Source organism: Priapulus caudatus, unplaced genomic scaffold (genome assembly GCF_000485595.1).
Source record: "Priapulus caudatus unplaced genomic scaffold, Priapulus_caudatus-5.0.1 Scaffold1978, whole genome shotgun sequence".
In the NCBI taxonomy this organism is placed as follows: Eukaryota; Metazoa; Priapulida; class Priapulimorpha; order Priapulimorphida; family Priapulidae; genus Priapulus; species Priapulus caudatus.
This window is the reverse complement of record NW_014579039.1, coordinates 7,320-21,152: the sequence shown is the minus strand read 5'-3', so window position 1 is coordinate 21,152 and position 13,833 is coordinate 7,320. Positions and strand designations below refer to the sequence as shown.

The following is a 13,833-nucleotide window of genomic DNA, read 5'->3' as shown; positions in this document are numbered from 1 at the left end:
CCGCTGATAACCTTCTCTTGGCCGCGCTTGGAGTTGGACCCGTGTCCCGGCGGACAATACCCCATTAATCTGACATTCGCACCATGCCGTTTGGCCTGGCGCGAGATGTCTGTAACGTTGCATGTAGGCTACTTTCATCGTAGGTACTGACCTCCCTTGTCCTTCCTTTTCATACATGGGTACTATACTATTCCCTATGGCTAACACTGAGTTTGAAAAATCGATACCCACCCGATTCCTAACAAAGAAGTCTACCCCTAAAATGATATCTTTTGGCAATGTTGCTACCACACAGAACCGGAGGGATGTTTTTACCCGTCCCAGCGTGACCGGTAAGTTAGAGACCCGTGTTACCCGCAGCTGTTCACCCGTGACAGACTGTAATTGCGGACACTGCTCGTTGTCGAGCGTGGCGGCTTCTCTTACGTGATTAGGTAACCCCCTCCACGCCATCTCGTGAATTAGCGAACATTCGGCGCCTGTATCAACAAGAGCTATTAGTTTTTGCCCCTCCACCCGAACATCGCAACATGGCGTGACACGACGCGTGTGCGACCGTGTCTGACCCCCCTTACCTCCTGTTGCGGTCTAGCAGGCGCGGCGCGTTTCCCGACGGCAACACCACTCGACAATCACGAGCAAAACGCCCCTCTCTGCCACAACGAAACACAACCTTATCTGATTCGGCGGTCTTCCGTCGTAACGATAGGGCTGCCTAGCCGGTGGCGGACGTCTGTAATAGTCCGATTCGTTAGCCGGTCTACGTGGTGTGTTAATATTCTGCGGCTCGTGGCATCGTGTCTGTGTTTGTGTTTGTGTCCGCGTGTTGGTCGGCATGTTTCGTTGTTTCTGCTCTTGTGTCGTGCATAGGTTTTGCATGTTTGCTACCAAGTGCCTCATTTCACCTACACTGTGATGCATGTCTCTAGCCGTTTGCTGGTTCCTAACAAGATCTACCTCCATAGGTTCCCCATAGTTATCATCCCTGTACCGTTGCCCCTCCCTGTTACGCAACCGTATTGCGATTCCTTGCTCCACTACTGCTTCCCTGTCTGCCAACTCGAGTGCTTCCTGTATTGTGCGTGGGCCCCGCTTCAACAAACTTTTTTGTATTGCTATACTCCCTAACCCGTCTGAAAAAATCTCTGTTAAACGTTTCTGCGTTATTTCGTGTTGTAACTGGTCTCGTGGAATTGCTAGGTGTGCTATCTGTCGTAAACGGTCCGCATAATCGCGAATAGACTCTCCTCTCTCCTGGTGAAATTGTTTTAACGAGTTTTGAGCCGAAAGTTCAGACATTGGGTCCTTATAGCGTGTTTGTAAGGCTTCGTACAGACGGTCCCACGTAATGTCTGGCGTGTCTATTAATAAACGGCGGGTGTACTCCGACGCTGCGCCCCCCAAGGTGCTTATTGCTAAATTCCTGAATTCTGTTTCTGTTAAATTTAACTCTAAATGTGCCCACGTTAATTGGTTAAACCACTCTTGGAACTTGGGCCCCAACAAAACCTCATTCCCCATAAACTTAGTAATACTCTGCCGAACTTCCGCGACCCTTAAACCCCTCGTAAATCGTTCCGCTACACTTTCCATTGAAGGTTTAAGACCCTCCGTAAACACCCGAGTTAGAGATTCAAGGGATTACGTCACGAATTTTCTATGGTAAAATTTGTAAAAAAAAAATTACCATTTTTTTACATTAAAAGTAAGAACTAACGACACTAAACAAATCGTCAAATTCTTACCTGATAAGATTGTTTCTCAACTAGTTAAAAATCCAAAAAACCTGGACGATTTGAATTATTGTTGTCTAACATTAATTGCTTGTTAGGGGCTATGTATGGGTCACGAGTGTATGTTCACATCGAACAATATAGTAAAATAGGAAGTGTAATGCAGCAATTTAACCATAAAATGTAAACAGAATTACTTATATTTTGTAAAAAAGTGGAAATATTTTTTTTATTCTTTACTATTTACGGTGACGTAATCACTTTCAATGGTAGCTTCCGTCATTGTGGTCGTGGAAAAACGGATCAAAGGTAAATGGTAAATGGAAATGGTAAATGTTGACTAGGGTGTGAGAGACGATGTAACCACCGCACATGTGATACAATGTAAAACCGACAAATAACGTTCCACTTACCCGACAAGTGAGTGATGACAGTGAAGTTCTCCCGGCCACATCGATCGCAGTGGTAGCACTTTGCGTTGTGTCGCAAAGGGAGACAAAGATTCTTTTGGTCAACGGCGCCAAATTGTAGCGTGGAATCTATGTTCGTAGACGGTAGCTCGTAGATAGTAGATACAACGAGTGGAGTAAACGGCAAACAGTACTAATATAGATTTATTATAAGCACAGATCAAGCGATGTACACATACCCGTCAGCAATACGTCGGTGTCTCTCCCGAACTCACTCAAACCCTCCTTTTTATGCGTCTCTCTCGACCTTGCCACGTTGCGGCGGTCTTTGTCAAAGGCCGTTGTACCCCGGCCGTGTCGCCATCACCTGTCATTAAGGTTCTCCCTTAATGACAACTGGTCGACAAGTTTGGGGTGGCCTCGGTCGGTGACCGCCTTCTGACAATGCTGATTTATTTAGGGCCCCCCAAGTATGTGGTTGGTGGCCGATAGAGCTGTCCCCTGTCCCTTTCGTTGATTACCTATGCGGTGTGTGAAATAATAGTTTTCGGGTATCCAACGGTCCTACATATATACTAAGAGTGAACTAATGAAAGAACAGAACGGGATTAACGTTAAAGACATTTTAAAAACAAGAGAAGAACTTTTTACTATTTTTTATTGTGAAATTAAGAATAATCAACTTCTTCAGACGACTTTCTTTCAATCAATAATTCGTCCCATGGTTGCTAAATGACTGTTTCAAACAGATTAGCTTCTGAACGCATCCACCAAAAGGACCTGTGCGAGACGAAAATTTAAAACCTATGACCTTCATATGAAGCTTAATCCTGGGCCATGCCCATGGCTCAGTAACAGCCATATAATCTGTATTCTATATCTATGGTACGTAACAGCAAGACCGAGCACGATTCTGCAAAAAATCGTGTCGATCTGTGATTGTGAAATTGCAACAAAGTTAACTTCGTTACGTGAATCCATTGGATTTATACATACGGAAAGCTGCCAGTGTAGTGTCATTGCCTGGACAAATAATAATAATAAAATAATAATCTATTAATTTGACAATATCATAATAGTAATAATTATTATTATAACTATAAATTAATATAACACAACATTGTTTAGGTTTGTACTGCGTTCGTGTTGGCACGCGACGTGTGCGAATTCGGGTTAGTTTCGCCACAGTGTACTGTTTCACTGTTTGCACGTGTGTTGAGGGGGCAGGGTTGCGTACATGCGCAGGTAGAACGAAATGAGGATATGATAATCGCATAAGTGTTCTACCGGCTGCTCTACATGGGTGACTAAGTGGTTATGCGCCATACAAACAACTTATAATATATGTATATATATATATATATATATATATATAATATATATATATATATATTCTTTTTCTACAAGCTTTCATATTTATCGGTGCAAATCGGTTTGACGGCATCTTACAAAACGTGTGTGAGCTACTACGATAGACTCAACATTCAAAATTACACACAGGCACGCGCGCGAGTGTGAGCGCGCATGCGTGCGCGTGTTTTGTTGCGTGTTTGCTTTCAATAGTCGTGCTTTTTTAAAACGAACTGTTGCCAGATACATAGGAAATAACATCCACAAGGTTTAATTAAAAACTGGCTTCACAATCGCGTTGCTCGCAGTCCAAACCTGCCACATTAAAAAAAATCCAGGGTTCGTTCCTGTTAAGTGATACATATATTCTGCGTGACATTATATAGTGCTGCCATCGATCTGAGTATCTTGCATAGCAGTGTCACTGGTTTGCAGATAACTTTCCAGCATCATGAAACACGAGTTTAAGCCTAATTCTGCTTCGTTTACGAGATTACTGCTGCTTAAAATTACGTTTCAATGCTATGACAAAATATATATTAAAACTTGGGTTTAAAATATGGACACATACAATATACAATATCAGTGAATTCACAATTTAACACAATCTTTAATTAGCCAATGCTGTGTTCTCAAAATGATGGCAATAATTAATTGTCCAATCTCATGTTATAAAAGCAGCAACATTTTTATTTCATTTAAAAACTTACCTAACTGCCTTGATCTGGCGATGATCTAATAACATGTTTTAATCAGTGGAACTACCTCATAATACAATTTCAAATACAAGTTTATTAACATACACACAGACAGACACGCATAATATATATATATATATATAATTGATACGTGCGTAAAAACAGCGATGACCGCCGTGTGAATGACGCAACAGAAATACACGAACGATTATAGGTATTTTACACGATTTCTTTTAATATCCTAAATTAATGACAATAACCTAATAGCTGATCTATTGTACATAAAGTGCCGGCACGCCAAACCTCGTATACCGCGTGACAATACTGTACGGCGATTCTCCACGCCGCACTGCTAGCTTACACCAATCCTACGCGCCTCAAAACTAACATCTCACAATCTCGCGCATCGCAAAAATAACATATTACCATCTCGCGCGTCACAACAATATCATATTACAATCCCGCGCGTCGCAACAACATCGTACAATATCCTTATGCATCGCAATAATAACGTACCAGTATGTTAATCTTACTGATCTTATGTGCGGGCACGGCTCTCTGACCGATTCTCTCTGGTGAAGGTGCTGTCCTTAATATCAGTATTCTTAATACTTTTTACTAAAGCTCGGAGGCATTGAGCACCAACAGCATGCGAAAAGTGTTCAAATAACTTACATCTCACGGATATCACGAACTGAGCGACTTGCGCCTCCGCCGTGTTAATGGGAACATGCCTGCTCATGGTAAGCCATCGACTAAAACATGCACATGCCTTAAAGTGAAAGCATACTTGTTACACTTAGAACAGTAAATATTTATAGGCCTTGTGGGTAGTTAATTAGCAGATTTTTATGCAGCGTAATATAACTGGTTACTCTCGATAAATGTTCTATAAACCCTCAGCATCTCCGGGACATGTTCTCTCATAAATACATGTTCTTTTGAATCTTTTCAGCTATCACATTGACTTCTGCCATCGCCCCGAGACCTATGAAAATATGTGTATACATTAAAATAAATATCTAGCTAATCAACTAATTGCTTGGATATTGTGCAATCTACAAATTTTAACATTATTGTCACAGCTATAAGGATTCATAATTTATATGGAAGCAGTAGGTACACAACTGGTTCATATAATAATAGGGAATAACCGTTTAAAAAAAAGGAATGGTTATAGTAAACTAGAAAGGGCAGTTGTCGCCAACTACATGTATCCCCCGTGTTCTCCCCAAGATGTGTAAGTATACGAAGTTTGGTCGCGCTAGGTCAATTAGGGGCCGAGTTATAAAGCAGAAGGGAAATATGATGAAGGTCAAGGTCAAGGTCAATGTCAAATAAAGATTGCAGTGACCTGGTTTCGGTACGCAACACACCTTCTCCCCAAGATGTGTAAGTATACCAAGTTTGATCGCGCTAGGTCAATTAGGGGCCGAGTTATAGAGCAGAAGGTAAATATGATCAAGGTCAAGGTAAAGGTCAAATAAAGGTCGTAGTGACCTGGTTTTGGTACGCGACACACCTTCTCCCCAAGATGTGTAAGTATACCAAGTTTGGTAGCGCTAGGTCAATTAGGGACCGAGTTATAGAGCGGAAGAGAAATATGATCATGTCAAGGTAAAGGTCAAATAAAGGTCGTAGTGACCTGGTTTTGGTAGCGCTAGGTCAATTAGGGGCCGAGTTAAGCAGAAGGAAAATATGATCAACGTCAAAGTAAAGGTCAAATAAAGGTCGTAGTGACCTGGTTTTGGTACGCGACACACCTTCTCCCTAAGATGTGTAAGTATACCAAGTTTGGTAGCGCTAGGTCAATTAGGGGCCGAGTTAGAGAGCGGAAGAGAAATATGATCAAGGTCAAGGTAAAGATCAAATAAAGGTCGCAATGACCTGGTTTTAGTACGCTGCTCACCTTCTCCCCAAGATGTGTAAGTAAACAAAGTTTGGTAGCGCTAGGTTAATTAGGGGCCGAGTTAGAGAGCGGAAGGGAAATATGATCAAGGTCAAGGTCAAGGTCAAATAAAGGGCGCAGTGACCTGGTTTTGGTACTATGCACACCTTCTCCCCCAAGATGTGCAAGCAGTCTGCGAAATTAACCACTGGCCCGGTATCCGAGGCCAGTAAATTTTCCGTGGGGCCAATCAAACTGGTAAATGAACAAGCCCGATGGGCCAGTGGGGAAAAATGGAGTAAATGGTATATTAATTGGCCAAATTTCAGCGTTTCAGCTAAGTCTGACTATAGAGGGCGACTATAGATGACTATAGATATTTCAGCTTCTTTATGTGATGATCAGTCCGAGAATTTACCAAAATTCTCGATATTTTATATGGAAATTTACCGATATTTACCGATAAGGCATCATATTCCCGATCTTAAGTAGGGGAAGTAACTAGTCGACACCATGAGTGTTTGTCGCCGCTAGAAGTCGCAACAACTTCCGGTTTCCGGTCCGGTTTGGTTTCTTTTTTCATAAAAGGCCCGCTTTCTATTCCCTCTTCTTTTTCTTTAATGATGATGATCATTGATTCGGGCCTGTAAAACCTAGTATGGGCCAGTGAATTATACATTTCTACAGGCCCGCTGGGCCAATGCAGGGCTGCCAACTCTCACGCATTGACCGTGAGACTCACGCATTTTGACCAAAGCTCATGCTCTCACGCTCATCTCACAATATCTCACGCACGGCAAAAAAATGCTGAGACATATCACACGCATGAATATCTCTTCATGAATAAAACGCTGAAATATCTCACGCACAGCAAAAAAAAATCTTACAATATCTGAAAACAGTCACTTCAGTATGCACCAAATTGCACAAATTGAAGTTATAAAATGCAAAAGCTCCCTACCATGGGAGGTAGGAAACTCCCCTCCTACACCCACCCCCCGCTCGTTCGCTTCGCTCCCTCACATATCACTCTCCCCTATCACCCAATGCTGGCAGCCCTGCCAATGAGGGTGGAAGTTTTTCGTGCAGACTGTGTAAGTATACCAAGTTTGGTCACGCTAGGTCAATTAGGGGTCGAGTTATAGTGCGGAAGGGAAATTCTCTGCGGCGGACCGAGCGGTGGCGGCGGCGGCTGGGGAGACATGAAACCATAGTATCCCCGCCGACTTCGCCACGAGGGATACAACTAAGATAGGCCTACTCATAAATGCAAGGCTGAAATAAAGTTAACTTAAAGTGATTACGTCACCATAAATAGTAAAAGTCACAAAATGTAAATAATTCTGTTCACTTTTTATGGTTAAATTGCTGCATTGTACTTCCTATTTTACTATATTGTTTGATGTAAACATACACTCGTGACTCATACATAGCCCATAGAAAGCAATTAATGTCAGGATCATAATATTAAATCGTCCAGGTGTTTTGGATTTTGAACTAGTTGAGAAACAATCTTATCAGGTAAGAATTTGAGGATACATTTAGTGCCATTAGTACTTACTTTTAATGTAAAAAATGGCAACGAAAATTTCCAAATATACACCATTGAAAATTCGTGACGTAGTCAATTTAAGACATCAGTGCCAAATAAATATTCAGCTCTATTTAATACAGGGAACAATTTCCAGCCAAAAATGTGCATAGCAAATGTGCTATACAAAATAAATTTTGCATAGCAATTGGATAAATTAGCATAGCATTTTTTTTCAGACAATCACAGTGCAAATTTACACCGCAGTGCATGCTTGGCGTGTTATCGTGTCTGCCTGTGACAGGCACCGCTAGCTTAAGCCTAGGACACACTAGCGATTCTGCACGCTGCCCGGCAGCGTTTAAACAGCGTGCGAGCTTGGCACTCGTCCGCTCGCCAATGTCGAGTGAAAATAATATCGGGCCGGGCGAGTGAAAGCTAAAGCTGACTCGCCCATGTTGGCGAGTAAAGATAATTGTCTAGAACTTTAATCAAATGTTGGTTCCTTACGTTATATATCCAAACATTGATGAAATACAGTTCTAGCGATTGTGAAGGGTGGCTATCTGACTCCTCGACCACGACATCCTCACTTTATATTATCAAAGGTCGCCGAAGAAAGCAGCCCGCGAGAGCGCGCAGCGCCAGCACAGCGTGGCTGTGTATACGTGCCTGGGGCGGCATATTGATTGATGTACGGGGGGGGGAGTGCAGGATTGTTTAAAAGTCACGTTGGCCGTGGTACGGGTTAACAAATCAATAAAATCGGCGTAACGTGGCATTTCATTGACGCGGCAAAGCAGCCCGAGAATAAAAGTAAATTGTAAACATGTATGTTTCCGTTTACATCTCGCATGGGCTGCATCGCACAACTGCGATTCATAAAAAAATATGCGTAGCAAATGGCTGAAAATACATCGCGAATTGCGATGCGATACCGGGAAAATTATTCCCTGTAATACACAAGTACAAATATGTCTAATATACTACTAAAGGTGTGCCAATCCTAATTTATGAAAATCTGTCAATTTCAAAGCTACTATCTACAGCAACTCCCAAACAAATTTCCCCAATATTTGTGTCTCAATTCCAACTTCAGGCTTTTCTTCATTATATACATTTAAATTTTTGCGTTTTGGTTTTTAAATTTCGGACTAAATATTACACTAATTATTTGCCCATTTTTGCGAGCCAGAACCAGGCAACGTCACGAATGTTATAGCTCAGACTGCAAAATATCTGCCAATAATGCTTAGTACTATGGTTGCATGAGTTGCATTGTAATATTGAATGAAAGTGTCAATGACACTGTAGCTCACCACAAAAAAGAACACAAATGAATGAGTAAGAAGAAGTCAGTTTTAATTGAGCAACCATCGACATACATTATAGAAATAATAATTTATAAACCAAAATGAATGACAATTTGTGACGGTAGATGGCGCTACACCCGCTTTGTAGCAATGGCGCTCGAAATAAATAGCTTATGCTGTGTTCCGACATGTTTTCTAAAACTTTACTCTAATATAGACGTTTTATCGGCAGAGTGGAAGGGGAAATACCAATTTTGCATTAAAGATATTGTCAATTAAATCTTGTAAAACGAACCAGACGAGTATGACACCACAGACTGTTTGTGTTTATATAATATGCTATATAATTGCCAAACCCTACCTAATTTGCATAATTTTTTTTTTTAAATATCAAAACCCCTAGCTCTTATTCATTCACATACCAAAAATAATAAAATTCCGTTGAACCTGAACTGACTAATGGCAATTTCCATTTTTTCCAAAAAATCGCCGTGGCTCGAAAGTACGCCGACTGGCGTGCTCCAAAATAGGACGTTCCATATGGGAGCATAGCAGTAACAACTACACCCAATTTCAAACATGTGGGTCAAACGGTTCCTGAGTTATCGTTGACCGAAACCAAATGTTGACGGACGGACGGACAGACGTACAACGGACGACGACCCATGGCAATAGCTCAGCTTGACGATGTCAAGGTGAGCTAAAAATCAAAAGTTTGTGTTTTTAGGGAACGACTAATGTCTGAAATACACACATATAACTTGGGTTTTGATATTTAATAATTATTAGGATATGTATTTAGGTTCAGAACTGCACTGTACCTTTGTCTCCACAAACCAGTGTTTTCTCTATACATGGCACCTCTACAAATCCCCAGTTTGTGAGTTTGTCTATCTGGAATTTCGTGATGGGATGTTCCCACATGAATGTGTTCATAGCAGGACAAAATATTAGCGGCTTATTGAAGTCCCATGCTCGTATGATGCAAGTCTGTAAAGACGAATCACCTATTTATCTGAAGAAAGTCTATAATTTACATACTGCTAGTAGCAATACAAAATTTCAGTATATTCTTAATAACTGATATTATAGAGCTACACAACATTTAGCTCCACGAAACGGTCTTGCTAGGGGTAGAGACCCTGCATAGACTGTATAGACAATCAGTCGCACAGCCTCATCGGGCTACACAACATTATGCTTACCAGCAGGTTATCACAGAGTCCATTGACCATCTTGCCTAACGTGTTGGCATCTAGAGGAGCAATTACCATTACATCTGCCCATTTTCTCAGCTCAATGTGCAGTACAGGATCTTCACGGTTGCTCCACTACAACAAAATTATTGGCATTCTCATGAATGACAAAAAAGTATCTCAAATTTATTTTCTGCATTTAATACTGAAACTTTGAGGCCAATCATGGATATTTTAAATAGTATATAGTACTATAGTATAGCATAGTATAGTCAATGAATTTATATGCTGCCCTTATAGCTAAGTAGGTACCTTCCACTCATCCTGATCTGTAAACACACCCACTGGTGATTTTCTTAGTGCTTCTAAATCAAAAAAGTGCAGCGACTTTTCAGTTGCAACAATCTTTACCTCAACCTAAAAATGAAATGTAATGGTAAATGCATGCATTTTGCAGCTGTGCGATCTTCAATTGAAGTAATTAATATAGGGAGAGTTTACTCTAGGTTCTAGGGTTATTTTCAGCAAATTTAGGTTATAATTACGCTACATAAAAAGTTTCATGGTTCAATCACCATTAGAAATATTAATAAAAAATGTTTTAAAACTAACGACTACAGTTTGATTACAACGACGGTGGCGCCACTCAAAGCGCACGATCTGATAAGTTGCGCAAAACCACTTTCCAACCAAGGGCTACAGACCGAGGGTGGTTCTTATTTATTCATTTATAAGCAAAAGGATTGTAATATCTTATTACGACATATAGCTTCAGTTATAATATAGATAAATTTGCCCTAAAATGAATATCGTTCGGTTAAATAGCATTTAGGTATAAATATAATTGCACTTTTGTGATTAGCCCTCGGTCTGTAACCTGCAAAATAAATTGTCAAATACGCAACTTTTTCGGGGTGGCAGCACGGTCGCGGGTGTCATGGCGCCATTCAAATTTTGTAGCGTTGATGTGTAAATAATTATAACAATTAAATTAGGTATCTGGTAACAAATACGTGTGGGTATAGACGATTTGTTATACAGTAAGTACAGTTGTATGCAGTAAAATCCTAGAGGCTACTGTCCCTTTAAAGCCGCACAATGCGCATCCAAACGCTAATTTCTCCAGTACTAGACTAGCAAATACTTCGTGTCATGCATAATCACACTACCTTATGACAAAATAAACTCTAGTTCCTCCCATTTCACTGCACGTTGTCTTATAAAAGGTATTTGGAAATACCTCCAATGTTGTTCAAATTCTCCGATGTTGTTGACAGTTTCCCCAAGCAATCGTGCAGCGGTGCTGCGGTACAGCGGTACGGGTGTAGCAAAGATAAAAACATGGGACGTCACCTCACCACTTCGAGGCTAAATTGTTTGGTAAACAGTCGGCGTTTGCGCCAGAATGCCAGTTTTCTCACCTCTTTCTTGTGGGTTTTAAGCAAACGTGCAGTGAAATGGGAGCAACTAGAGTTTATTTTCTCATTTAAGGTAGTGTGATTATGCATGACACGAAGTATTTGCTAGTCTAGTACTGGAGAAATTAGCGTTTGGATGCGCATTGTGCGGCTTTATTATAATACGTTTTATTGATAAGTGCAGCTAAGAATGTATCTGGCATTTCACGCAATGGACATCTTTGCAATTGGCAATCACTGTGTTAATTTGCTATATCATACAGCAATAAGAAGAATACAAACCGAGATTATAAATAGTAGACCTGTAATTTTATTGCTAATATACTTTATTGCTATATAATCTCAATTAAAGCATATCATACTAGTTATACCACATCGTGTTGTTCATGCTTATATTAATGCACAGTATATAATAGCAACCTTCATTACCTTATGCAGAGAATTAGCCATGCATATTTTTTATGGGACAACTACATAGAATTGTGACAAGATAAATGGTCAACTTCTACAACAGTTTTAATGTAAAAGTTCATAGTTCTGTCCTTTTGCATAAACACGCTTCTCTCTGAGCATCTTCATAAGCCTTGCATCCAAGTGTCAATGTGCCTCCATACATCAAATCAGCTGTAGTTGCGCATGTTATCTTATCATCTTGTTGTTCTGTCTGTATCCTTTGCTGGCGGCAGATGTCATACAAACAATCGCCAAATTCGGTATCACATATGATTCTCTCTTTCCCACATGTGCCATAACAAATATCATGTCCATTGCAGCAATGTGAAAATGCAGGGAAGTTCAAGAAATTAACTTGAACACCGAAAGAGCCACAGCCATTAGGCTTCGGTGTGTATGTTGGATTAGCTACAGGTTTGCTACCATCCTGACACTGCACCTCACAGGTTTTCTTCTCTGTAGACTCAATGAAATCTCCAATCGCATCCAAATGAGAGACAGCATTATCAATGCCTCTGCTGATTGTGCTTACTGCATCCTCAACTTGCTCTCCAACCCTTTTTATGACACTGTTTGCTTGCTCACCAAGTTTCTTCAGATCGTAAAGAAGGGATTTCTTCTTCAATGCCGAGTTAGATGATACCACAAACATAATTAGCACGACGAATGCCAAAGTAACCATCCGGTAATAATAACCCATACTGTTATATATTTAGCACGTTCGCATCAATCACATAACCAGACTGTCTTGCATCTTGTAGGTTCACAAGTTGTTCATTATAATTGATGTCGGTTCTCTGCTGAATGCTGGTAACACAAACAGTAAAAATGTGTTACTATGACTCTAGACTAATGAAATCAAACTACTTCTGCAATTCATACAGACTGCAAATTGGATTCTGCATCAAACACTAAATTAATACACTACACTACATTTTTGTAGTGTACTGTACTAATTTATCCTACACTAAATTGTAATGCGTATGTGACCAGAGCCAGGAATGCTCTAAACTTCGAAAGACGCATGCGCATAGCATTAGCAGTTAGTGACATGACATGCTATAAGCTTGGAATGTGCAGCCTAATATAGTAACAGGGCTAACTTAACATGATCATGGCACCTTTATTTTTGGTTACTTTACAGCTGGGAGACAGTAAATCTAACCTACACCAAACATAAGCAAGCATAATACTGGTGCATGGCTTTTCGAATATTGTACGCGTATTATAAAAAATACTGTATTATATGATATCATTTATCAGCTCTAGAACTAGCTATAGGTATAGCGCTTCACTCTGCCACAGGCCTGTGGCAGAGCGAAAGGCTATAGTTCTAGAGCTAATAATATAATGATATCATGATATAATATATAATATATTTCAATATCTGGTAGTGGTGGCAGTGGTAGCTGCGATCAATAACACTCAACCGATTATAGCCGCGTTCACACGGAGCGAAGGAACTCGGGTCGAAAACGACCCGTGTCAAAAACGACACGGAGCGTCGTTGAAGAGAGCGTTCACACGACGCTATGCGAGCTGTGAGCTGAGAAAGAAAATACAATGCGTCCAAGCGAACAATGCGAATTAAACAATCAAACTCTTCTGACTGACTTCCAACTATTCTGTTTACTTTCGTGTTGTGACGTACTAATTCCAACCCGAGTCGCGCGATCACACGGCAAAAATGAACCAGGACTCGAGTCGTTTTCGCACCCACTCTGGAGTGGGTGCGAAAACGACTCGAGTCGTTTTCGACCCGAGTCGTTTTCGTACCGAGAAAACGTCCGTGTGAACGCTCGTCCCGGGACGCATTTGACACGGGTCGAAAACGACCCGTGTC

At 40.8% G+C, this 13,833-nt stretch overlaps 1 protein-coding gene across 2 annotated transcripts in view; it reads right to left on the bottom strand.

Annotated features, from left to right (window-relative positions):
* Positions 1 to 4,083: 4,083 nt before the first annotated feature.
* LOC106818019 (phosphopantothenoylcysteine decarboxylase-like) overlaps positions 4,084 to 13,833 on the bottom strand; it is a 10,653-nt gene continuing 903 nt past the window's right edge. The window contains exons 2-5 of one of the 2 annotated variants that reach the window (XM_014822732.1): positions 10,432 to 10,536; positions 10,129 to 10,254; positions 9,745 to 9,913; positions 4,084 to 5,179 (exon numbers count right to left, since the gene is read on the bottom strand). In XM_014822732.1, the coding sequence (XP_014678218.1) occupies positions 5,115 to 5,179; positions 9,745 to 9,913; positions 10,129 to 10,254; positions 10,432 to 10,536 (465 nt within the window). In that variant the 3' untranslated portion in view covers positions 4,084 to 5,114. Of the gene's footprint in view, positions 5,180 to 9,744; positions 9,914 to 10,128; positions 10,255 to 10,431; positions 10,537 to 11,888; positions 12,798 to 13,833 lie in introns of those variants that run through there. The other variant, XM_014822733.1, reaches the window with a different exon arrangement.